At 35.3% G+C, this 26,942-nt stretch overlaps 1 protein-coding gene across 8 annotated transcripts in view; it reads left to right on the top strand.

Annotated features, from left to right (window-relative positions):
• Window positions 1–26,942, top strand: part of SATB1 (SATB homeobox 1) — a 94,669-nt gene that overhangs the window by 34,304 nt on the left and 33,423 nt on the right. For all 8 annotated transcript variants that reach the window (XM_036996285.2, XM_036996282.2, XM_036996286.2 and 5 more), the window contains 3 exons: window positions 12,972–13,083; window positions 15,411–15,865; window positions 22,973–23,185. In XM_036996285.2, the coding sequence (XP_036852180.1) occupies window positions 12,972–13,083; window positions 15,411–15,865; window positions 22,973–23,185 (780 nt within the window). The remainder of the gene's footprint in view (window positions 1–12,971; window positions 13,084–15,410; window positions 15,866–22,972; window positions 23,186–26,942) is intronic.

Here is a 26,942-nt window from a genome sequence, read left to right as displayed (position 1 = left end):
TCTGGATCACTAGGTATAAGTGAGCTAATAGCCCTTTGTTTGAACCCAGGGACAGTGGTTGGCATTTGCATTGGAAACAGCGGGCAGTTGAATCTCTCAAGTCTATTTGAAGGTATAGACTTAGTCATCCACTGGCCTGATTTGATGGATGAGCATGTAACTGGCAGGCTTCATTTAAAGAAAGTTTTCCTTTTTTTAAATTACATAACTTTTCCTGGTCCTTAGCCTGCTAGCCATGGGAATCTGAGGTAGATCTGCTTTGCCTGTGCCAAAGTACTTGGTACTAATAGGATTTTATTACCATTTTAAGCAGTTGTATTAATGGCAAGATCATAAGGAAATGGTAGACCCCTTTTTAAGGGTAGTTGTGTGAATTGCCAAACTGCAAGTAATTTTTTCTGCCTTTTTTGAACCAGTTATTTCTTTATTTCAGTGTTTCTTTCAACTTAGACAGTGAGATATTCTGCCCTGTGATACAATGTATAGAACCTACAATACAAGTGTCCTCCAAATTGCAAGTTTTCCTTTTGAATCTCATACACCAGGCTCATTTTAAGCTGATTTAGACACATAAAGATTTTACTGTAGCTTGATGTTAGTTCTCTGTAACCTTTCAAATATATTAATCAAAAAAGCCAAACTTAATAAAGCGTCTAACTTAAAATGGACTGATCTCAAATATTTTATAGCTACTATCTTTTCACAATAGTGAAACATAAAAGACTTGAAGCCACGCCAATTTAGAGAGTGCCTGACAATGTGTAAGTACTTCATTTCCACTTAATAGATTTTTACCTATGCTTTGTTTTAGATCTGAACAGGTTTCCTTTGACCTCAAAATCACTAATGCAAGGAAAATTACCATATTATGAGAGCCTTTCCCCTTTTTTCTTCTGATTTGCAGAATAATAAATACTGCCAAAGCTTAGGAGTAGACCTGGCCTAAGAGAAAGCCTATTAAATATTTTCTCATAGGTATTTTTTTTAAAGTTAAATCATGCTAATCAGTCAGATTTTCTTGCTAAAACAGAGCTAGTTTTAGAGTGTTCTTTGAGTGTCCTTTTTTGCAATTACTACTTAAATTTCAAGTTGGGCTCTGTCAGGACTGCTTTTTAAGTCTGCTTTACTTCATGTCAGATTTGGGCTCCAAACAAACTCATAAACAAACACAAAACCTTAAATTCAGAATAATCAAAACAAACAGCTACACCACCCAATTTTTTTCTAATTTCATTGGAAACTGCTTGATCATAACGTGCTTTGAGTATAAAAAACATAAGAGAGCCTTTAACATAACAGGAGAGAGCCTTAGCTCGGCTCTGCAGCTCGTTGCCAATTGAAGTAAGGAATGCTCTGGCTGTTGGGACTTTTAAATCTAGACTTAAAAGTTATTTGTTCTGTTTAGCATTTTTAAAATGATTCTATTAGGAATTGTATGTGCTTCAGTTTTAATTTTAACTCATAATGATTCTAAAGCACCCTGGGATGCTTGCATGAAGGGCGCTTCAGAAACATAAGGTTGTGTTGTGTTCTAACATGCAGCATTGTTACAGGGTGCTTGCTGAAGTTTCATCATGGACAGTTCATAGGTTGCAAAGTTCCTCCTTGTAGAGAAAGTGGCTGACTTCCTCTGATAATCTTTTCTTTCTCTCCTATTTTCAGGCTTTATCAGCTTTAATTATCCTTTTCTGTACTTTATTCTTTTTAAAAATACTGGTTATCTTAGATTGCAATATCTTTCCCTAAAAATGCCAGTGTAATGTACTTTACTCAGAGGGATTAAAGATGCCAACAGCTGATATGTTGAAAGTTAAGAAAAGATGAAAGCTTTGTTAGCACCATTTGAGATCACATCCTTACCGAGATGACAAGACAGGGTACTTCATCACTGGGTACCACCACCTGTCCTAGGCTTTGCCCATTTTACTGTTAGTCCAGCATTTATCCCAAGGCAATTAAAAAATGAGGAGCTAACTGAAATAAGTATTAACTGTATTAAACAGATATTAAAACTGTATAAAACAAATATTAAATATATATTTCCCAAAATCTATTGAACTCCTGGGTTAGGTTAACAAGACAGATTTCATTTTCTTTTTATTTTTTAGTAGAACTATTTCTTGAAGTAATATATTTCTTTAGCAGCTTCATCCTGTCACTTTTTATGTGAATCTTCGTGTGTCATTGCTCTCTGCCTTCACTTTAATTAGTGAGCTGGTAGCAATCATGTAGGGGTCAAGAATGTTAGTGCGGTCAAACTGGTGGTGTAAGCTCAGCAAATGACCCTCCAGTCCCTTTCCTCATCTATAAAGTAGGAATATAATAGTACAAGCTTTTCAGGGTTGTTATGAGAATTACATGAGTTAATACTTATAAAGTCTTTAGAATGATGCTCAGTTCTAAAGTGTACAGTAACTTTAGTTTTGCTAAAATGTGAGGATTTATAGCTTGAAATTTCACTGATGGGTGCTGTGTGATCTAAGAAACTTGGCTGCTATATAGATTTTGATACACGCTGGAAACAATGGCAAAATTAAAGGACTGTGTTACAACACATTGTCACCCTAAGGTACACTTATCATCATCCTTAGAATAATTATGAAGTTCTGATATATTTCAAATGGAGTGGGGGAAAGCTCAAGCCTTGTGTTTTAAATAAGCACATTTACAAATAAATACTTTGGACTAGACAGCATCAAAGAGGATAGAGGTCCCTTGGGGGGACTGTAACCTGGAAGTGAGTTTAGCCCAGTGTCCTTTCCTTTAACCCTCTATTCTCCCACTCTCCATACCCAAGGCTTCCTCCTCCCTTTATGGACCCATCATAGCACTTTCCACACTGTTCTGAAATTCTTTGTGGACTAAGTAGGCTCTCTGCCCACACTGTAATTGACTATCACAAAGGAGCTGAGTGTTACTCATCATCACAATTGAATATCCTCGCACACAGTAGGGTCACAGGTATACTTGATAAACCAAAACAGTCTTGTAGGATTTTTACCATGCTAGTTTTATGACCAGTAAGCCATGTCAGTAGTTTTATTAGTATTTTATACTCATCTGTAGTATCCTACCATACAAAATATTTTCCATTATACTTAATTCTGAATTTAGTTTACCTAACCAAGAGCAAACTACTTCTGAATTTTTCTTTAAGAATTGATAATCGAGGCTGTCCCATATTTTTGCTTATATTGTAATGTCCTTGACTCTGTATAAAACTTACATGTTTGTAAGTAAAACAGTAGTCTTGGAGGTACAAGGGACCCAAAGATCTAAAATATACTATAGAAGACCTAATTATGCATCACTATTAAACACAGTCTTAAATAACACATTTCTATGCACATTTACATTTTTATTTCATAATTGAACATATATTTCTGCATGGATAATACTTCTCATTTTGTCTCAGTTGTGTTTGAAATATGTACTTTTTTACTGTTCCATTTGTCCATTTCTCATACTTACAAATAATATAGAGAGGGAAAATTTCAATAGCAGTGTCAAATGATTTATAGCCAAAATTTGGCATTGGAGACCCTGTTTAGGGCTATAAACATATAATGTGTAAAAATCAGTGTAGAGGTCCAGAATCTCCTGAATTTACAGAGAGCTGCCAGCATAGGTATCTGCTCAGCCATTCCAGAATGGGCTTCAGGGACTGGTTTGCACCCCCTCCCCTGACTCTCGCCTTGTACATGAGCACCAGCTCAGCCTGGAGCACACCTCCAGTGGTGGAAGGGGGTCTCATTATTGCATGACGACCACGCCATCTGATGCACTGTACCATTTCACCATATCTCCTAAAGAGGGGATTACCAGTATATGATATTTTCCTAAACTGATTCATTTTCATAATATTGATAGAGATGAGCCAGATTAGTTTGATTTTTCTCTGTGATCCAATACAGAGGTGACACTTGTTTATATTTAGTAGACATGGAAAGTCTTGGCTAACAACCAGCAATACCTAGTAGAACACAGAAGTCGAGAATATGAATTAGCCATTAATCTGTAAAATCTTGGATCAGATCTGAGTGGTATCCATGGACCCCACAATGGACTTCCAAGGGTTTGTGCAGACCCAAAAGTTAGAAGGCACTTTTTAAATGTATGAGTGGTGGGGTGGAGGGGGCTTCCATAGGTTCCATGAGATTCCCAAAGAGAGTTATGTGACCCATAAAAAGCTAAAACCAGGACTGTCTTTTCTTTTCATTTAGGCAATATGGCTTTAAACCTAATAGTGTTCATACAAAGAAAAAATATAAAATCTGTGAAGTTTTATGTTCTTCGTAAATTTACAGAGAAATATTTGTGAATACTAGCCTAACTCTAGTATGTATTTTTAGAAAAAATTATTGTTCAAACTACTACTTTGGTCTTTCACTCTGTGGCTTAGAGTTTTTCAAAATGCTTTATTTAGGATCTCTGGAATGTAACACAAATTTGGTATCCTTTTTTCTGCTATTTCTAATTACAGGTACTAGAAATTTTTTAAAATTTACATAAACTATGGAAATTTAACCACCCAAGGGCCATCAGAAAAGGAGTAAGAGAGCATTCCCCAAATATGCAAGTTGGTGCAGAGTGCCTAAGATTCAGATTCGTAGCAGTTTTTGCTATAAAATCAAACAAAAGTCATTGGATTTAGATTTATTTAATGAAAACCTTGTGAAAATTCTGTTTGGAGTAACAATGTATAATTTAATAACAGTTAGTATATTTTTAATAATCATATTATGGCAAGATACCAAGGGGCTTTAAACTTCCTAAAAATAAAATGATAATTGAGACATTTGCATAGTGAGTTCTTATGAATGGATGATGTGGGTTGCAATTAAATCTTCTTTAGTCACTAAAGAAGACTTATAGGATCTCTGTTTGGGAATACATATAGATTCTATAGAATCTTAAAGCTGTTAGAAGGGACTTTGAAGATTAGCTAGTTCAATTCTCTTCATATTGCAGGTGAACAAATATAGCCTCTATGGGTAGTTAATTTGAAATATTACATGCCCTTAGTGATACACCTTTAGCAAATATTTTCTAATTTAAGCTACTTATGAACATATTCAATTAGCTTTAATAAGAAGGTTTCAGTGTAGTAAGAAAGATCTATATATGTACTCAAAAAGACAGAGAATCTGGTCAAAAAATACTTCTGGGCCTTAAGTAAAATTAATTAAGTGGCAAAGCACTATGAACTGTGAACCATTTTCTTTAAAAATTATGAAATGGATATTTAAATAATTAAGTAAATCTTACGTACTTTGAAATGATCCCATTTTCATCTTTAGGAAATGTTGTAAGAAAATTAAAACAAAATTGGATGTGTTCTCTTTGTGTTCTTTTGTGTCTTTGTACCGAGTTTTCATTTTTAATGTAATACAAGGGTTACTGTGTATGAAAATGCCATTTTGAGGCAGTGGGATTGATCAAGATGGTAAAAGCCATAACTATGACAACTGGAGTTTAAGTAAAATTTAGAAGTGATTAGTTTCTTCCCAACAAATTGAGATTCTGAATATGCCCCAGTTGTATTTCCCAAGAGAATAGCTTACAAAGCAGTAGAGAATCCAGAGGGAAAGATTTGGGGAACATAAGCTAACATGCACAAACAGAATATTATACTTAGAAATCCTGCCATTTGCTTCTCATAAATTGAAGCCCATTTCCCTTCCTTCCCACCCCCAATTACCAGATGGGGACTACCTGTTAATTCCCAACAAATTCATTCCATGTCACTGTCTCATTTGATGCCTTGTAGAACTTGTTTGTAGCATTTGATATCCTTCGGGATTAAAAGAAAACCCCTTTTACTGAGAATCCCTCTTAAAATCATATTTGAATGTGGGGTTAATTCCATTTGACCTGAAAAAAAAGTTCAGCCTTTGAGTTTTCCATACTTGCATAAAGAATAGCTGTGAAAATTTGGGCCATAAGTAGACAGGACATCAGAGTAGATGAAGTTGCACTTCTCAAAAATTAAAAATGTAAAATAATAGAGAGCCAGCAGTTTGACAGATTGTTCAGTAAATGCTCATCTTATTGAAAATTATAAAAAGGTACTTAATGCTTCTGTGCCATTAATACAATACATAAAAAGGTTACTGTCAAGATTAGTGTTCCAGTGCTGAAAATTAACTGTAAGTCTTTATGTTTCACTCTACGTTGACTGAGAAGTTAAAGATTTCTGTATATACAGTTGACATGTGTGACATTTATTTCAGAAAACAATTTTGAGACTTTATGCCAAAGACATTAGCAGTGATGTGCTTTCATTTAAAACATGGACATAACAGATATATATTACAGACAAGGTAGAACCATGAAAGTCCCCTTATGGAATTAAACCTGTGCAAGATTATTTCTCTAGTTGTCTCTCTGGAGTATTCCAATTCAAAACATACATTCCTTCCTACAGAAAAGGATATTCAGATTCCTTAGTTGAAATTAATTAGCATTCAGAAACCAGATAGCATGTTTTTGGGTATTCATGAGATCTCTGTTTGAAAAAAATGTTTTTAACTTGTAGAAATGTGTTGCAACACACAGATGGGAAGAAAAAGAAAAAAAATCTCTTTAGCAAGCACTGTGTGTAAAAGGAATATTACATTTTGCACGCTCCTGATTGCTCTGTGTAAACAGTTTTTGACATCTGTCTTTATAGTTTTCAAGGAGAGGAAGACTTTGTTAAAAGAATCATTTTTATACAGCAGTCACCATTTCAGTCTTGCTTTACCTGTATTATGAAAGCAGATGGTCTGCATGTCTTTTGAATATTTATAACTATCAAAAACAATCTCTTGCTATTCACCCTTAGGCTTATGAGATGTCAGGACTGTTCTGGTTGAAAAAAAATCATCCTGGGTGTTTACAGAAAGAGGATTACATTAAGCTGAAATGACTATACATTTTCCAGTTTAATATTTGTCCATCAGCTGTTTAATCGTATTTAGATAATTGTGTAAATAAGATGTTGTAGCCTTTGCCCTCTCTGCTGATGGAGCCTGAAAGCTTTAAACATGGGTGAACCACCATTTTGTGGATACCCTAGCTACCTCCTCCCACATCAGTTAAACCATCCGCAAGTCTTTACCAAGTTTTGATCACATTCCTGTTAAAAAAAAAAAATAGTGCACAAAAAGCCAATATGGAGATCACATGAAATGCTACAGAGCTGCTGGCTTCCGGTACAGGCTGTTCAGTTTATTAGAGTGCATTGTAATATGCAAATATGGTACAGTACTCCACTTACCCTTTAAGGATGACATAGCTTTCTCCTTATTTCCCATGAGCATGCAGAGTGTTGAGGGTATTCTGGAAAACTTTTGGTATAGCGGGGGTTAACTGTTTTTTGACTGGAAGCTGAGCAATCAGAGATAACAGATTTTGCTGTGGTTGGTTGATTTGGCAGAAAAGCATGAACAGTTTTGGTTTAAATGATTGAATAACCTGATTAGCATTGTTTTGGGGTGGGTTTTTTTTTTTTTTGTTGTTAAAGGCACAACAAAGCAATTTTAAGGGTAATCAGATCACTGCCTCTCCAGAGCTGATGAACCTTTTTCTCAGAGTCCTCACCTCTCTCAAAACCTCTTCACTGGGTGCTAAAATGACCAGCTAGAAAAATAAAATGATCTTCCTTCTGTTGCTGAATGTGTTATAAATAAGTACCTTAAATGTATGTTGTGTGCTAGCAGGGATTTGAAAGAATATATTATTTTGAAAAATTACGTAACTTCCACCAATTCCTTGTTGGTTTTTTTCCTGTTTTTTTTTTGTTGATGTTTTTCAAATTTGGAGACCTGTAGTATATTAGAGCAAAGGTTCAGAATGTTCTAACTGTATCTAAGTCAGACTTTAGAAAAATTCCACCCTTACCTTTTCACAATTAGAAAGGTTATAAATAATGTATTTGGCTGGAAAGGAAGCTCAGCCTGTAGCAGATGGTATAATTCTAGAGGACTGGGGTTTCTGTAAAGATGGCATTCTTTCAGATCGGAACTTCAGCAGACTCTCAGAAAGAGCTGAAGCTCTTCATAGGGAGTAGACATGTGCTTTATGGATCCTAGAAAAGCTTACAACTTGGCTTCTAGGATGAGAATATTGTGTCACACTGGGGTTATGAGACCCACAGCCAATTTCTGCCAACTTTGAAATTGTATTTCCTGACACTGGAAGCCAAGGCCTACTCATTGGTCGGTACACTGTATAGCAATTGAACTTGGGATTTAAACTAAGTCCTGTCAGCCTGATTATTTATTCCCTGAACACTGATGTTTTACCCAGACTGGCCACTGAATAGGAAAACTTGTGGTACTAGTAGTGCCTTTTTCAAAGTGTTTCAGAGAACTCGTATAAATAGACACGGAGAGAGAACTGGAGTAACACAGCCACTGAGCCTGCGACTTTCGATGTCGGTGTGGATGTACTTTGAAAAACCTAGAAAGGGATCTCTTGCAAATTAATGAAGGTTCTTCAAACTATGAAGTCTATCATGACAGCTAAAAGTGATACATTTAAAAGATGTATGTGACAATTTAAGTGCCATTACCTTTGACCTGTAAGAGCAAAAAAAAGGGGTGGGGGGTTTCTGGTAGCCTGCAGTCATAGCTTATTTCAGTGAGCTTTTATTGATCAACTGATAGGCACCCAGCTCTGTATGTGATCAGTTCAGGATAGCAGGAGATAAGAGCCAAGGCTCACAGCCTGGTAGACAATAAACAGCATGATGACTGCTTTAGTGGTTCAGTGTGTGGGATGTCAGGGAAGTCAGGAAAGGCCTCCTAGACGTGGGGATATCAGAAATGTATCCTGAAGGATGAGCCAAGTCAGGGAAGGATGTAAATCCTCCTGATGTCAGCTGCCATTTGCAAGCCAGCTCCAGAAGATATACCACCCAATTGGAATATTGCAACAAATGGATATGTTCTTTTTCTTTGGTGTTTTTCTTGTGATCTCCTGATCCGACTTGTAACTTCATAATTTAATTAGTCTACTCTTCATTCTGCATAAGAAAATTGATTTGGCTTAAAATATTTCATTTGAAAATTTTACCAGATACTCCTCTGTTATCGAAAGCATACTCTTTCAACTGATCTGAAATGTGATCCTATAATAAAAGCCATTTAAGAGGAGGCAGAGGGCTTTCATAGTAATTAGTATCTCTTAAGTCCATACTTGGTATATTCCAGGCTCTGTTAATTGCATCACATTCATTATTTTATTTATTGCCTTAGTGTAGATAGTATGTCTCCTCAAGTCATTTTTCTGGTGAATATTTTTATTGCCCAATGCTTGGCACATAGTAGAAGTTCAGTAGGTGTATGTTGCATGAATGAGGGAAAATGCCTGAATGAGTGAATTCCCAGAACAGCGTCGTGAGGTGAGTGCTGCTGGCATCCCCCTTTAGTGCAGGGAATTGTGATAGAGTGGTTAATTTGACCAAGGTCACACCTACTGGCATGTGACACATCCTGGGCTTGAACGTAGATTTAGCTGATTCTCTTTCATCAAATGAACAATGTAATGTGTATTTAATATACACCAGGCATTTGGGCTGAAAAATAATATGGAACCACAGACCTGCATGAACTCACAGCTTAGTGTGACCTTTTTAAACCAACGTCTCATTTTGATTAACTTAAGAATCCCAAGCCTCTCTCCTCAAAATGTAGTTCTTAGTCCACCTGCTCCTATACATCCCATGCCCTAGGAAAATATTACCAATTTTGACTTTCTGTTATTTGTTATCAAAACAATAGGTATTTCTTTATGATTTTCCAAGTTTAACACACACCACTGATCTTTGAATTACCACGTATCCCAAAAGATCCTGAAATTTGTCTTCTCTGCCTTGGAACTGATGTCCAGGCAAGCTTTAGCCCTCAGTAGGGATTTTTACCACAAGATAAAAGAAAAGCCTTGTGCAATGGCTATGTGAGCAATTTAGTTTTACAGATTACTGTATATTGTTCCAATAAAAACACAGGTGACCCCAAGTTACCCGAAATTATGGAATATTTCTTAGCCCCCTAAAAGCTCAGAAAGATAACCAAAAAAGGTGCTTTGGCATGTGTCATAACCTGTGGCTCAGCCTTTTGATGTATGTCTTGCTAAGGCTAATATTTACATTAATCAGAGTTCCCTAAGCACATACAACTTGATAGAGTAGAGAGCATTCAGAAAGTCACTTAAGGACAGAGCCTAATGCTTTAGGGTTAAACAAGGGCAGGAGGAAGCTTCAGTGATCATGCATATATGGATATTATTTTCTACATATGGATAATAACTACATAGCACTCTTACATATGGGCTCTAGTTTTATAAAAACTATTTCAGATTTTTTCCCCTGCACTCTATGTATTCTTCTTTTTAGCCTCCATATATTTTCTGCTATTTGTCTACTAAATCACATTAAATCAAAAATCTATTTACATATCTGTCTCCCTAATAGGTGGTACACTTCTCATAGGCCAAGGCTCTGTCTTACCTGCCTTTGTATCCCCTTACTAGCCAGGCACTTGGTAGGTGTGCAGCAAAGATTGTTTCATATATAGAACTGTTGGCAAACTGAGGTAGACTGGATGTTTTTCAGAAATCTTAGCAAAATTTAAGCATTTCATTATTTCTGAGAATTAAGTTATAAACTACAGCTAAAACTTAAATGTACTATTATATTAACATTTAAGAAACTGCCAGAATGTCTTGAGATAAAGAGTAATAATTATTTTTTTCTGAGAAGTGTGAGGATTTATTTTAAATTTTTATACCAATTATGCTTATATGATTAAAAATCATCTTAAATAAATATTTGAAAATATACCGGTCTGTCACATAAAAGCATGCAGGGGGAGAGTTGTTGGCTTTGGGGTTCCCCAAGCCAGGTGTGTACCCCAGCTCTGCACAGACTTGGGTGCCCTATCCAACCACTATGACCTCCAGCTTCTTCTGTAAGATGGGGAGTAAGTGTAACCAACCTAGAGAGCTACTCTCAGCAGTAGATGAGATGAGGTGCTCAGGCACATGGCGCAGAGAGAGCATTCCACACTCGACGGTGATTGGAGTCACTAAGAGTGACCCTCTGCAATCCGCAGCTGGACTGGCTGGTGGGCTCCAGTGCCCGCTCTGAGCTTCTGTAAGTCTGAAGCTTCTTTCAAAGAGTAATAATTTTTAAAAAAATTGGACCAAAGTGGAAGAATATCAGCTGTCATCCGTTTACAGAATCACCATTATCCATCAGTAATCTCAGCAGCTTTATTAGTGTCTGACTTTATTGATCCATTATTACAATAGAGTAAGTGTGATTGAAGCTGACGGATTGTTAACTGATCAGGTAATCTTCTGGCTCTGGTTTTGGCAACCTTGCTAAGTATCTTTTTGTACTCTTGCTGAGGGAGGCTCTTAGTAAAATTGCAAGCTACTGGAGTAATAGCAGAGAATTAGGAGCACATTAAGAATGTCTTTTTAGAGAAATAAAATGTGAAAATGACCATAAAGTAGAAAGTGTCAAAAAAAAGAAAGATACCGCAGTGCTTCTTAGGAAAGGTAAGCTGTGTTTTACATAAATAATGCAACTCTAGCCTAACCTGCACTGCAAGCTCTTCAAAGAGCCTCAGATTTACATATTACAGGAATGTGTGCATGTCACAAAATTAACGCTGATATTGGATGTCAGGAGAATCAATAATAACCAAGAGAGTTTTAAATTAGCAATAGCTCAAAGAAGATACTGATTTAAAAATACTTTTGTCCCTAAACTGGCTTCTCTGGTTGCTCACTGCTTCCCAAACAATGCTGCCTCTGTAAACTGTTTCACCACAGACCAACTGAAGTCTGAAATGCAAGAAAGTTCTCACGTGTCTACACATAGGAGTGGGAGAGCTCGGTACTGCGAAGTCTAGTTATTCCTGAGTCTCAACTGGAAATTAAGTTAGCCCCAACTGGAGAATATGGGTGTTATGGTTAAAAATAAATGAAGTAAGTCACTGAAATTACCATAACCAAGATTTGCTGGGGGAGGGGGAAACACTTTTCTTTGTAGAAAATGTGTTAGAAATAAAAACTGGTAATACACCAAGATTTGTCCTCATTTTTTTGTGTTAAACTGTTGACTCTGTTTTCAGAACTTTTGTTAAAAGGAGGATAAAGACAAGTGACAAAATAGGCCATTTTTTGTATGTGTGGATCCTTGAGAAATTTAGTAAGCATTTAAAGTACATTAAAATATTTTATGGTTAGTTTGAAATTCAGAACTCAAGCTTTACTATAGATGAAGCTGGCAGTACAATGAGAGTACAGAATTGTTTTTTCTTTTGATAGAGGATCTCTATTATAGCTTCTTTTCTCCTTGAATGTGGTCATCAGCCTTTGAACAGGTTGATGCAGTTAATGCACCTCCAATTGAAACCCAAATAATAGTAGTTGAAGGTGCAAGTGGTATTTCTCAAACTTTAATGAATACTCAAATCCCTCAGGGATCTTGGTAAAACATAGGTGCTGACTGACTAGATCTGAGGTCGTGAATTTCCAAGAAGCTCCCATGTTACTGGTCCCTCAGCCATACTTTGAGTAGCAAGAATGTGGAGCACGATCACTAAAAACCTCCAAGTAGTGTTTATTTGTGAACTGCAGTCATAAGTCATCATGTATTTGGATTTATTGGAATCAGTGAAAGTTTGTCAGTCTAGGAATAGATGCCATTGATGGAGGTTCTATAAATACTGGAGCAAAACCTGTGGGTTTGATAGCTTTATGCCACTCTCAGTGGGTCATTGCTTTCTACTTAAGTAAGCATTTGATGATCTACTTTAATGAATTTTAAGAAGTTGAGGCTTTAGGCTAAAGTGTGAAACAAAAATGTATTTGTACTCAGTTGATTAAAAAAAAAGTTTCTTCAGTTGAAATCATTTCTGTGTTCCATCTTGTGCCACTATGTATTAAAAATATGTCCCCCCGTCTTCATGCAGAGTATGATTTCTTCCATTGTGAACAGCACTTACTATGCAAATGTCTCAGCAGCAAAATGTCAAGAATTTGGAAGGTGGTACAAACATTTCAAGAAGACAAAAGATATGATGGGTAAGCAAAAAACCATTGCAGCGGTGGCTATATACCATTATGTGTCATTTGGGGGTTTATCAAAGTCACATCTAAAGCCAGGTCTTGTGATTGCCCAATTAGAGATCAATTTAGAATGTTTCTTTGAGAGTGGGGAGTGAGTATGAGTATAATGAGATAATTAAATTCAATAAATGTTTGTGTTTAAATCAGCCAAACTGACTTGGTTGTCAGACATGCAGGAAATCGAGGCGTGAGGAGGGGAGCTGTCATTTTTTAACATCTCAGTGAAGACCTAACCAGGCCTTGAATAACTAACATTAGCCGTGATTTCTCTCAGATAAATCATGCTTTTATGTTTTTTGGTGTTGAGAGAAAGTGCCTATTTATACCCAATTTTTAAGGACATTAAATTGTGTTTGTTTCCACAGTTGAGACCAAGTGATTTTTATAGCTCTAATCCCCAGTCCCTCTAGGCAGGCATTCTGGTAAGCATACTGTTTACCATTCATATCACAAAAGTCATTGCATCATTGGTAAACTTTCAATTCCCATATAGCATCCTGTCTTAACATGCAACTTTAGGTCAGTATCTGTTACGCAGGAAATACATTAAATTTGTCTGCAGTGTAGAGTGACAGATAAAAGTTGTGTGTGGCACCTATGTATTTAGATTATGACATTTTCTCCCTATTGAGTTTGTTAGTGTGCATAAAAGCAAACAATGTGATTATGGTTAATGTTTAATTTCTATTAATGTTTTCTGTCACATACTTTTACCTTCCAAATAATATATTTTAAAATAATATAGGAATAGGATGTTTAAAATGCATAGCTTATGACCTGTTTTAAATCTATTTCTGTTTACTTTCATTACATTGATTTAATAACAACAGCAATAATAACATTTCCTAAAGAGTGTAAGAGACAAGAGAACCTGAATTTTGAGCATATTTTAGCTTTTAATATTTGAAGCAAAACCATCCATCTACCAAAACAGATTCTTTGCCTTTTATAGCTTAGAGCTGTAATGAAGACAATGCATCATTTTTGGAATAATTGCTTGAATTACTATTCCCTGTGAATGGCCCACTTGGGCTGATATCCCTGGTAGAAATGGAAGGTTTCTTCCCCAATTCTTAGTTATATTTTGCATATATCACTGATTATAGCAATATGTGAGTTCCTCTAAATATAAAATCTGAATATTTAATAAAAAGTGAAATGATGATTAAAATAAAGCCAAAGTCTATACATGGGAAATATGGTATGCCGTTTGGAAAGACTCATCTATTTACATACAGTGCCATGCTCGGCCTTTCCAGTCAAGAGCATCAAACCAGGCTTTTCCTTACAACAGCAACGTGTTTGACACCCTTGCAGCTGACTCTCAGCCAGTGCGCGTTAGGGATCTAGCCAAGGGAGGTACATTCGTCCTGGGTAGGTGGTTATAAATTATAAAATTGTGACAGTATTACCAATGTACCAGAACGATTCCTGCCCCTTCCTTGAAAGATTGTCTTTAGCATCTGGTGATAGCCACAGGTTCTTTAAGAAACACTCAGTCCTAGCAACACTGGGTATACTGGCTTGCAGTACAATAAATCATTTACTTGATTACAAGAAATATTTGCAGATATATCTACCACCCATGGTAATTAGAATTAAGTGAAACAAGCCATGTAAGATACTCAGCACAGTGTTCAGTATGCACTGAGTTGTTATCATACTCAGCACAGTGTTCAGTATGTAGTGAGTTGTTATCATTATCACCACTTATTATTTATTGCATTGATTCTTTATGGCTAGGTTAAAACTGAATGTAGATAATAACATTGATGCCTTCTTTTTTCTTTCAAACCTTTTGTCTACAGTAATAGTAGTTAATAATATATGTCATGAGAAAATACTTGTATATTTTTTTCTTTAGTTGCAGATCATATTTCTTAGCTCACTCTTTTTGGTTGCCTTTAAGCAAATGGTACTTTCTAGAAGCTATTTTAAAATGAATAAACCTTCTTGGGGTAGTAAGTGAAAGTGAGTAATAGTTTGACCCCAAAATTTGTCATGTAGAATTTTAAAATAATTGATTTTATGTCTTAAACATAAACCACATTATAAAATTGTATCAGAAGTGTTGTTCCACTTTCCAGGTTTGTGGAATTGTGTAGAACAGTATAGGAGAAACACAGCTGGTTGAGTTCCCTATTGAAAAGCTCTCAGTTCAGTAGGATCTCCCATATGTCCTGTGCCACTGTCTCTATTTAGGAAATGACCAGAGATCCTTGTCAATTAAACTAATGCATTATTGTTGGTGTAACATGATTTTACTTTTTTGTCTACTTTAGTCGAAATGGATAGTCTTTCTGAGCTATCCCAGCAAAGTGCCAATCATGTCAACTTTGGCCAGCAGCCGGTCCCAGGGAACACGGCCGAGCAGCCCCCATCCCCCGCACAGCTCTCCCACGGCAGCCAGCCCTCTGTCCGGACCCCTCTTCCGAACCTGCACCCTGGGCTTGTGTCAACGCCCATCAGTCCTCAACTGGTCAACCAGCAGTTGGTGATGGCTCAGCTGCTGAACCAGCAGTATGCAGTGAATAGACTTTTAGCCCAGCAGTCCTTAAACCAACAATACTTGAACCACCCTCCCCCTGTCAGTAGATCTATAAATAAGCCTTTGGAGCAACAGGTTTCAACCAACACGGAGGTGTCTTCCGAAATCTACCAGTGGGTACGTGATGAACTGAAACGAGCAGGAATCTCCCAGGCAGTGTTTGCACGTGTGGCTTTTAACAGAACTCAGGTCAGTTTTGTTCTCTTGTAAATGGTTCCTTTCTCTCTCTCATTCTCTCTTCTTTCTTTAGCCCTGTCTTTATTAATACTTTTTTCTTTTATTCAGTAATAATATTTTATCCTCCTCTTCATGTGGTCATACCGTCTGCTCCTGGTGGTGCAGAGTTTCATGACTTGGTCAAGTCCATTGATAGGACTCCAGGCTTCCAGTCCACTGTTTGTCTCATGTTACCCCCACCTGTACCCAACATGGGTATATAAATGCGTCCTATTGAAATTCCTCTACTACTGTTTTTTTTCTAAGACATTGTGAGACTCAGTAGCAATTTCTGCCTGTTTGTGCAGCCATTTAGATGTGTGTGTGTTTTTATATATAGACACATAATTATTAACTTTATGTATTCCTTAGCTTTTCATATTGTTGTTCGTCCATACTTCATTCTTTAGACCAGAGATCAGCAAACCTTTAAAAAGATAGTAAATATGTCAGGCTTTGAGGGCCATAAGACCTCTGTGACTTTGTGGAGTGTTAAGCAGCCACAGACAATAAATAAATGTGTGTGGATGTTGTGGTGGTTCATTAAAACTACCAAACAGGACTTGGGGTAGGTTTAGCCTGCAGGCCTTAGTTTACAGACATCTCACTGCACTGATAGTTGCATGTACCCCTTGGATTCACACCTGGGCCAATTCCTGTGAAGATATCATCAGTAAGGAATGTGGTTAGAAAGGGTGATAGAGGATATGAGAAGGCCTAAAATATAGATCCTTGAAAAGTCATGAAGGAATTGATTCTATTAAATTGAATGAGATTTTTTTGGAAACTAGTATGATTATACGTAGTATTTATTTTTGGCCAAGCCCCTCCCCCAGCAAATACCAAAAGAATACCAAAAGAATATGTAACTTTGATTAGCAAGAGGACATTATGTCCTTTCAACTTTGTTTTATCACTGTTAGTTATGTTGAAGTTTTGGGAGGACCTTACACTTTCCTTCATATTTAGGTTATTTTATTTATTACATGATTATAAGAATAAAATTCTGGTACAGAAATAATCTAATATTCCTTGTTGGCAGGATTTCCATACCTAGGAGAATCCCAGCTGTGACTTATTTTTGTCTTGCCTTAACTGGATTGACAAAGCCTTTAACTTAGTGTTTGTTTTCAGTTTCTTTTTGTTTTTTGCACATCATTTTTCTGTTTTTAAAAGGAAGGTTGCAGAAAGTTACGTCTGAAGTTAAAATCATATGGTTTTACCTACTATTATATTTAACAACTTAAAAAATGTTATTAGCTAGTAAATTTAATATGACACATATTCAGTTGGGAAGTAATTATTTTAAAAATAAGAATGAATGAATGAGGCAAAAGTCAACTTTAGATACTCCTGTTTCTGGCGGCATTCTTTATTTTTATAAATACAAGTAACTGCTAGTAGTTCTCAGAGAGTACTGGGCAAAAGATAGACAAGTCTCTACAGAAAAGGCAATGGTTGTTGAATTAAAGGCCCACAAAGGCAATACTGACAGACAAAAATGACATGAAGATTTTATAATAAGTGTTTTAAAAATTGAACACATTGTTACTTCTTAAAGCACTAAAGAAAGTGTATTTATATAGTGAAGAATGACAAGACAGTCCAGCTGAGGATTATAGGGTGATGTCAGCACCCATTGGTACAGTTTTCTTCTCTTGGGTTATGATATCACACCATTACTCTATAGAGTTGATTATTTGTTCTGTCTTTGGCTCCTACATTGACAGATTTCATGGTTATCTGTCGGATATGTAACTGCAAAAAAGGCAGAATTCTCTCTTTATACCATATTAATCTCTTTGAAAAGATAGTTATACCTTATGGTTAATATCAAAAATGGTGACTTCATTTTCTGAGGGTGAGAGCAGAATAAAAACCTGGTACATCTTGATACCAGTCTCTCTATTATTAATAGCCAATTCAGAAAAACTCATTACCCCAAAATTATTTGGAGCCCTGGGTGATAGAGGAATTTGGTTTTAAACCTTTATGTTGGTAATGGGTACTCCTCAGTCAAAGGCAATGTTGGGACATATTTGAAACTGTTTGATTTATAGATAAGAGTAGTTTTCTATGTATATTTAACTTTTGGGGTACTAGCTTTTGAACATGCAAGCATGTATGTATTTTTGGTGGTCATACTTAAAAACTGCACACGCACACAGCTGCATTTATTCTAATGATTATACATTCATATGAATGCATGTAGTGTGTTTATTTCAAAGTGTATGCATTTCAATAAAAGCAGGTGCAGAGTGAGAGTATAGTGTGAGTGCGGAGTACGAAAATACACATGCTAATGCATATGTATAGACAAGCTCTTCAGAGTTAAATCACACATCACACATTTGTGTGCACTTACTACAATGTGCATTTTCAACTCCAAGTTTAAAAAATTAATGTAAAATATGTACATACAAATGCAAAGTTATATGATCAGATAAAGACATTGGTACCCAATAAACGAACAGTATGTTAAAACATTTTAATATAATAGCTAATGCTGTTGTGAGTTGAGAATATCTTAGTCATTGATAGCTCTGTATAACTTTAAAATCCTGGATCTCATGTTTTAACTCTTCATTAGAGAATTTTCTCATCATCTTAATTGGTTCTCCTAAATTAAAACATACCCCTTTCTTAAGGCTTTCACACATGACTACTTAAAACAAAAAGTCTACTTTTTCTGAAAATTTATGTTGAAATTTATATAATTACTTGTTTTAAAGATTTCTTCCCCTTCTGAATTGATGGGCATATGTTCTTTAATTGCTACTGAAGATACCAGCTTTTAGCATATGTCATTCATTCAGTTATGCCTACTTGATGTCTTTTTAATGGAAACCTATGGCTAAAAATAATTGCTAAAGCCTCTAGACTTACACTTTTCAATTCACTTCTCTGTATTATTGCTATTTAAAGGTTGTGATAGAAGAAAATATATTCTTTAGTGCCTTTTTTTTCTTTAAATAAAACCCAGAGTTTAACTCTGAGCCTATTCTGTAGCTTTTTTTCTTTTTTTCTCCCCCCTCCTTGTGTCTTTGGCACACTTTATTTTCCAGTAAAATGTAGAATGAAGATGGATTATTCAAAACTGATAACAGTAATGGACCATCATGTAATGTTTTATTGAATTTGAGTTCTGTAAATTATGTGGTGGAGAGAAATTTGCCTGCTTAAGTATAACAGAAATTGCTACTGTGTTCCTATAATTCTTCACAGTGTAATTTAAGAAAAGTCCACTATCCATATCACTATTGAATAAAAGGTAGAAAGGTGCTATTACCCCAACATGACAGCTCTCCTTTAGCCTCCCAGGCGACAGAGATAAATGCGCCTGCTTATAACTTACTTGGCATGAGTCCAAGGTAGTAGGTGGAGTTTGAAAAAATAGTCTTTCACCTGGACATGCGATTAAAAATTCACCAAGTAACAGAGGCAGGTAGCCTTGAAGAATATTCTACATATTTTATTTTTAGGAGGGAGGTTTCATCAAATTGTATTTTCCTTCTGAAGGCTTTGAAGTCCCATGAAGCTGATAACATCTATTTGAATCAGTGATTATGTTCAAAGAGGAGACAAACGGCAGGCCAGACAGGCTTTTTGTTCAGATTGGCAGTCTCCTCCGCTTATCTGCTGTTTTAAAGAATTCATAATTAACTTTAGGAAGTACTGATAATATTTATTGAAGGTTTTTTTCTTTCTTTTACAATTACTAATGAATTTTACTTGTAATAACTCGTAAACTCTTTTTGGAATGTAAAAAAGGCTTAGGAATTCATCAGCAAGTTCACTCTTTAATTGAAAAAATTAGGATTCTCACTTAACCATGATGTAATGACAATACAGAATAATTTTATGTTTTCATATATACAGCACATACCAGATTATTTGAAGATGTGAAGTCCCAGTGAAAAGCAGCTTCTCATTTCCAATAAAATTAATATTCATGAGATACTGGTAACTTGCTATCTAACATACAAATTCTCAAGTTTTTTTCAAATTCCAGAATGACTAGTGATTTAATTTTGTTTAGCAGATTTATTGAGCACCTTTGGTACACAACATTGGGGATAAGTTTTAGTCCTGCATTTTCTGAGATAGCAATTAAAGTATGTGATGAACTTGATGTGTTAGTTATTAGCACAAAAAAAAATTCTTGACAAGAGAGCCCTCTTACTATCCTGTATGAGTGATTACTACAAATGACCTTGACCTGACCTGTCAAGTCTGAATAGTAAACGAACCATGTACATTGAATCCATAAATGCAGCTACTCAGGTAACACCAACCTGAATGCAGGACCAAAACATTCATTCCCATATCCAGATCCTAATAGCAGTCATTTTGTGTCCAGACTTACTGTCAAGTGCCTTTTTTTTTTTTTTTTTTTTTTTTTTTTTTGGTAATTAACACATTCTAATCAAAACACTTTCTAACAATATTTTCAAGCATTTCCACCAGGGGGCACCCCCTCATTGAAAGCCTGGGCCAAAAAAAAAAAAAAAAACCACCCTGAAGGTTTGTAAAAATACCTGAGACTGTCTACACTTGCTGCTTTAGAGCTCCTGGAGTGTTCCAGGGTTTGAACTGTGGCTTTAGAGCTTCATATTCCAGGCAGAAAAACTGCCCTTGCTCCGACAGAATAATTAAATGGAAAGAAAATGCTTTGCCCCTAAAACTCTATATGCTCCAATGGGAAGTCATGCCAACATCAAAATATGGGTAGAGAAATTCTATGTCTTGTACTCTAAGTCATACAGAAATGACTTAGTCTTGTGTTAGCAAGACTTGATAGAGAATATTATTATATATTTTTTCATGTGTTTGCTTTTGTCACCATAGTTCTCTGGTACAGCAGGAAATATTTTCAACAGATGATATATTTTGTTATTTAAGATTTATAAATACCTAATTTTGAAATTTCCAACATATAGTAACATCCTAAATAATTGTATGATCACTTTTACCTAATCCATTTTTTAAATTACCGAATGGTTAATACAGATAAACATCTTACAAAGTGCATGAATTTGTTGAAGGTTCACCCTGAGTAAATTTATATTACCATTAGAATTTACCCATGGGTAGCATACCTTGTTCTTAAGTTTGTATGATGCATTCACAATTTTTTTCCCTCTGAATACACATAACCTATTTAGTAATTATTTATCTAATACCTAAGCAGTAGGCATTGTGCTTGAATAAAAAAATGAATATTAGATTATTAAACTCAAGGAATTTATAACATGGTATTTATGTGTACTGTATGTTTTTGTCTGTTTCTGTATAGTTCTTGTATATTGCTTTGCCAACACATCTTTTAATATATAACATTTGGTGGGGAAGAGTGGAGAGCAATGACTATTTTTTCACACTTATTTTCAGACTTTTTTTGAGACCTATATTTTTGGATTTCAATGTGACACATCAAAAACACAGTCAATCTAATTAGTTGGCCTTGTGCAAATTAAATAGCTGGATGATTGACTGCCTGTTTGACTGAATTTTTGTTAAATTGACTGAATGTTTTACTCTTGTATAAACACAGTTGCAACATTACTTGTCATTATTATGAATGTGAGGACATGTACCCTTCATTCACATTTCTTGTGGTGGAGCTGAAAGTTTGGGTCCAGTTTCCAGGCTTCAGTTGCATAAACCAAGTGAGAGACTAAAATTTAGTATTAAACCCCCTGGGCCTATTAGATTCTTCAGGAGTAGCAGCCTATAAATCACTTTTAAAGTGGACAGTGCTTTTATACTGTCTGCATCCAAGTGTTATGTGTTGGCAATATGGTACATTATCCCTGAGGAACTGGGAACAAAATGAGGTCAGCACTTTAGGAAAACATGAAAAAACTCAAATGTTACCATCTTGGGACTCGATTGTTCTGATATGATCCTCTACCCTCCCCTACCCCAAATGTATGTTTTCACTGTTTCTGTAGGCTTATTGGGAAATGAAATTGGCAAATTATGTAGAGATCTATTCTGAGCTATATTGTGATAAGCTGATATTCTGGCTAAATGTGGAAAGCAAATACAGGCCATGATATTATTTCATGTACAGAATTAAAGAAGTAAGGGCTGCTCAGCTCTTATTAAATGGACAGAAAATTTTCTAATCCTTCTATTTCATATATAATCCCTTAAACAAAATAGGGGGAAACCACCCATTTGTGAAAATTTTCTTCCAAAAATTAAAAAAAAATTGACAATTAATGCTGTTATTTGGGGAGAAAGACACCTTATAGAAGTTTACTAATTTTTGTACATTTCTGGGACTAATTTTTTTCATCCCTCAAGAAATTAGTTAATTACAGATTTTGTTCTGTTTCTTTTTTTTTTTTTTTGGCATGCTATAATGGATTTTTCCAATATGGAAAAGGGGTTATATATTTGGAATTAATGGTTTCTGAAATTCAATATTTCAACCTGTTCCCTAGATGTATAGTATAGCAAGATAGCATTTAGTCACTATAGTTCCCTTAAATGGTAAATAGAATCATTTGTTGCTGACTCTTAATTTGAAATTTAAAGAAAAACTTACAATATTGCCTGTGAAAACATAGCATTAATCTTAGGTGATTCTTTGGTAGTATTATTTTTTTCTAATATGTTACAATTCATTTTCCGGTATTTTATTTGGAAGTTCTACTTCTCTAGAAATGGCTTTGTATCTTTATGTATGGGGCTGTTGGCATTCCATGCCTTTGTCTAGGCAACTTGAGGACTGTGCAGTTCAGTGCTGTTTTATTTGGAGCATTTCATTTATTCTTAACTTCCCTCGATCTTCTCTCTGTGAAAGATTTCATGGCATGTTAAGCTACTCAAAGGAAGGAGACCAATTAGGCAGTTTCAGTTTATGTTATATGTAAAACAGATGCTTAATAAAATTAAGAATATAATTGAGGCTCTCTTCTCTACCACTTCAATTGTAACTAATATATTCCTATGTAGAATTAATGCTTCTGACCATTTTCTAAACAGAGTAGAGAAGAAAAGGGAAGGGTCAGCACTGGATGGGCAGAGCATGGATGGAGCAAGTTCACCCTGTGCTTTTATTCCATGCAGGGCTTGCTTTCAGAAATCCTCCGGAAGGAAGAGGACCCCAAGACTGCATCCCAGTCTTTGCTGGTAAACCTTCGGGCTATGCAGAATTTCTTGCAGTTACCAGAAGCTGAAAGAGATCGAATTTACCAGGATGAAAGGGAAAGGAGCTTGAATGCTGCCTCGGCTATGGGTCCTGCCCCACTGATAAGCACACCACCCAGCCGCCCTCCCCAGGTGAAGCCTCCTTTCCTCCTTGCTCTTCTGCCTTTTGCTAGTTTTTATGTCTGAGGAAGAATCTCAACAAGAAATTGGAAAGATAGATGGATATTGTTTTTTAAAATATAATAATTCATAGAGTTGCTTGAGGAGGATTTGGTCCCAAATCACTAATTCTGATATAAAAACAGTAAGCTACTAATTAGGCAGAGAAAATTGCTTTGTGTTGCTTCATTTTTGGGGTTCTTTGAAGGCAAAAAGTAGTTTTTAAATAGGATATTAATCTCTACTACTTTTATTGAGTGAAGTATTTTTAACTCATTAGGAAAACAGTAATAAAGTCAGTTTTAGCCCTATAAGTTTTAGAACTGCCATTTCAGTGGTAGATAAATAAAAATAAATAAATAAATCCATTTGTATTTATGCTTTCCAATATGAACTGCAGCTGGTGCTAATTACACATTATCTCATTTGTAATCTCTCATGGTTAAGTTTAATACAATCCTTGACGGTGGCTTTAAATGAGACCGATAAGGAATTCCATCCATATTTGCAGAAATGGGAACATTTTCTATTTTCCAAATATTTGCACTTTTTAGAAGGATGAAAGTCACCTTAAGGTAACTTGGTGTGGTGCATCTCTATTGTTACTTTTTCAAAATCAAGTTTAAAAGGTATAGCCTTTGTAATTTCTATGAGAATTTAGGAAGCTGATATGCAGTATAAGCTATTAGATAAAAGTTTGATAGTGGATTAGACTTAAAATCCACTAGCAAATATGTTTCTTACACATTTAATTTGTGGCATGCACAACTCTTAAAAACCAGTCAAATTTAAAAAAAATAAGGCTAGCTGGATAAAAATTGAATATGAAATACAAACTTAATGTATTATGCAATGTAATGTCATAATGAAATTATATCTTTATGTTAATTTCTTTTTATCAGTGGTAAAAAAACACACATCTCCAAGTATAGAAATACAGAAAAAGCTCATTCAACCCTAGAAATGAAACTTCCACAGATACTTCATAAACAAGGAACAGACATAATATTCAGTTACTTGTTGAGGTTCTTAAACTGCATATTGTAATGTTCTGAAGTGATTTTTTTTTTTTTAGGAATGTCCGAAAGTCCATTTTCTACAATTCTTTTTTATGAAAATTGATTTGGTCCTGATGTCTATAGGAGTAAACTATAAGGAAGTCTGCTGTAACTGAATAAGAAAGTCATGTTTCTCTAGCACCTAAGAATGGCATCTGTATACATACATAAATACATATTCACCTGCCAATTACTGAATTTGATCTATAAAGCTTTCTATAAAATACTTCTTAAAAAGAATGAGGCACTCTTTAAACACAAATATGACTTTTATAAAAGTAATTAAACAAAAAGTACTGACCTTTGGGCTCAGTTTAAACACATACCATCACTAGCCAACTTTCCTTCTATAGTTCTCCTTGGAATGCCTCTAGGCAGAGAGTTATTTTACTTATCACTTAATCTTCAATACTAACAAAAAATAGCTTACTTAAAACCAGTATGAACTTCAGCACTGAGCTGTTGCTTTCTTCTTTTTTTAATCTATCCAAATATTTGACTTAGTGGTTCTTTGTTACAGCTTTTGTTTTCTAATTTTTCTGGGATTTTAATGCCCTTATTTGTCTTCCAAATGTGATTCTGCTATCCATATTCATCATTTTTTCTTTAACCCAAGTTATATTAAGTTTTAACTAATTTATCTTTTCATGTACTATTAAGATATTCTTGGGTAATTTTTCTATATATATGTCTAAAGACTATATCTATTGATAAGTTGGGATACAAAATAGTTTATTTTGGCCTGAATTATTGATTAACTGGTTGAGCCACCCTTATAAACAAATACCTGTATTTGTTTATTCTCAAGAAGGTTTCAGACCCAGTCTTTAGCTGGGATGTTCAACCAATGTTGAGCATATAAAGTATTGTATATACTATCGATTCTCTGTAAAACTCTTTCAAAGTAAAGTTTCTGTTTAATGAGGTATTATTACCATCTAACCAAATTTTGAAATGATTACTTGATAAGTGTGTATAATTTTACTTCACTGCTATATTAATCTTTAAGACATTTGATTGAGAATTCTCTCATTGAGAATCCCTTTGCATTACTTAATATTATAATAAAGCTCACACCAGTTTGTTCACCTTTTACCCTTTAACAGTGAATTAAATTTTATGAAATCTTAAATGTATTAAAAGGTATTATCAATGTAAAATGAGTACTTAAGATTTGGAAAAATATGTTCTAGCATTTGAATTAGTACCATTTTACAGCAGTTGACCAGTTACATTGAATACTTGAACTGGAACCAATACCCCATACTAAGGTTTTAATATGCTGTTACAAATAACTAAAATGGATAGGAAAACAAGGATGAAACCACAGATACAGAAACCAATTGCGGTTTTGTCTTTTTAATTTTATGTTTCGACAGAGGGGAGTGTGTGAAATGAGTATGCATTTCTTTCCCCCCAAATAAAGAGAAACATGTTTTGAGACAAGTCTTTGGCTTGGGTTGGATCTGGACTCTGACACCTTTCTAAAGCCTGTGGCTCACTTTCAGGCCTGAGAGACTGGATTCTCTTCCGGCTTCTTTCCTGAAGAGTTTAGGTCATTTGGAAGATGATTGGAAGACCCCAGGTCATATCACCCTGAGGAACTAAACCATCGAATTCTGAGGGACTCAGGTTCTAAGTCGTCTTCTGCAAGGGACTTCCCTGGCTTTGGAATATCCCCCATGGGAAAACCTAGGCCAGTCGCAGGAAGCACCCAAGCTCTTGGCTGGTCCTGACTTGATGCTGTGCCTGTTCCTTGTGGTTCAGTAGGGTGGCCTAGCAGTGAACTTCGTCTTCTGGCTGGGGCAGTAGGCTCTGGGCCAGATCTCTTTGCTGAGCATATTTTCATAACTTTCATGCTCCAATTAAACAAAAAAGAATACCTTGTACTTGATAATGGTTCACAGTTTTCTAAACACCTTTATGTACATTAATTAATTGAATCCTCCTACTAACCTTTTGGTAGGAGAAAAATGAGACAAGCAAGCTTAAGGTTTAGTCAAAGGTTTCACGTTCTCTATTAAGTTTTGCTCTTTTTCCTTACCCCACGCCACCTCCTCAAAATACAAATGAGAAAATGAAAGTTGGAGTGCTTTCTGTGCACCATAGAGGATGGGAAGTTTTATTGCTAGATTAGAAAGTGGAACACATAGGAGAACATTCCCCTGTAGAATACATTAAATGCTTGACAAATCTGCTTGGGAAGACTTTGGACAATTGGACATTTCTGAGATCGTGGAGGAAATGTCTCCTTCCAAGTTTTTGTCACATGAAATATCTGGGAGAAGCCAATCCCTTCAAAGCTCTTTGGACTTAAAGGTTTCTTTTCTGACTATACTTAGCAGATTTTCCAGGTGAATTTATAAGGAGAATTTTATTAATAATTAATGACTATTTTTGGGGAATTATTCCACAGGACAGATCATTTTTAGGTTGATGATTTCTATTTAGGTATGTGCTTATTCTGGTTTTATTTGTATGTTTTAATATGTGTGACTTCTGGAATTAAGATAACAATTTTTGTTTTCATGAGACTGTCAGAAAGCCTATTAATTACAAAGTTATAACTTTTACATGAATTATGTAATTTTTTCCTGTATTCTTTTCTCTCTGTGCTATTCTTTAGTTTCTTCTAAAGTAATATGTGATATTTTATAACAGTGCTTTAGAAA

Source organism: Manis javanica, chromosome 15 (genome assembly GCF_040802235.1).
Source record: "Manis javanica isolate MJ-LG chromosome 15, MJ_LKY, whole genome shotgun sequence".
NCBI classification, from domain to species: Eukaryota; Metazoa; Chordata; class Mammalia; order Pholidota; family Manidae; genus Manis; species Manis javanica.
The sequence above is the reverse complement of the archived record's forward strand: the minus strand, read 5'-3'. Positions and strand labels throughout refer to the sequence as shown.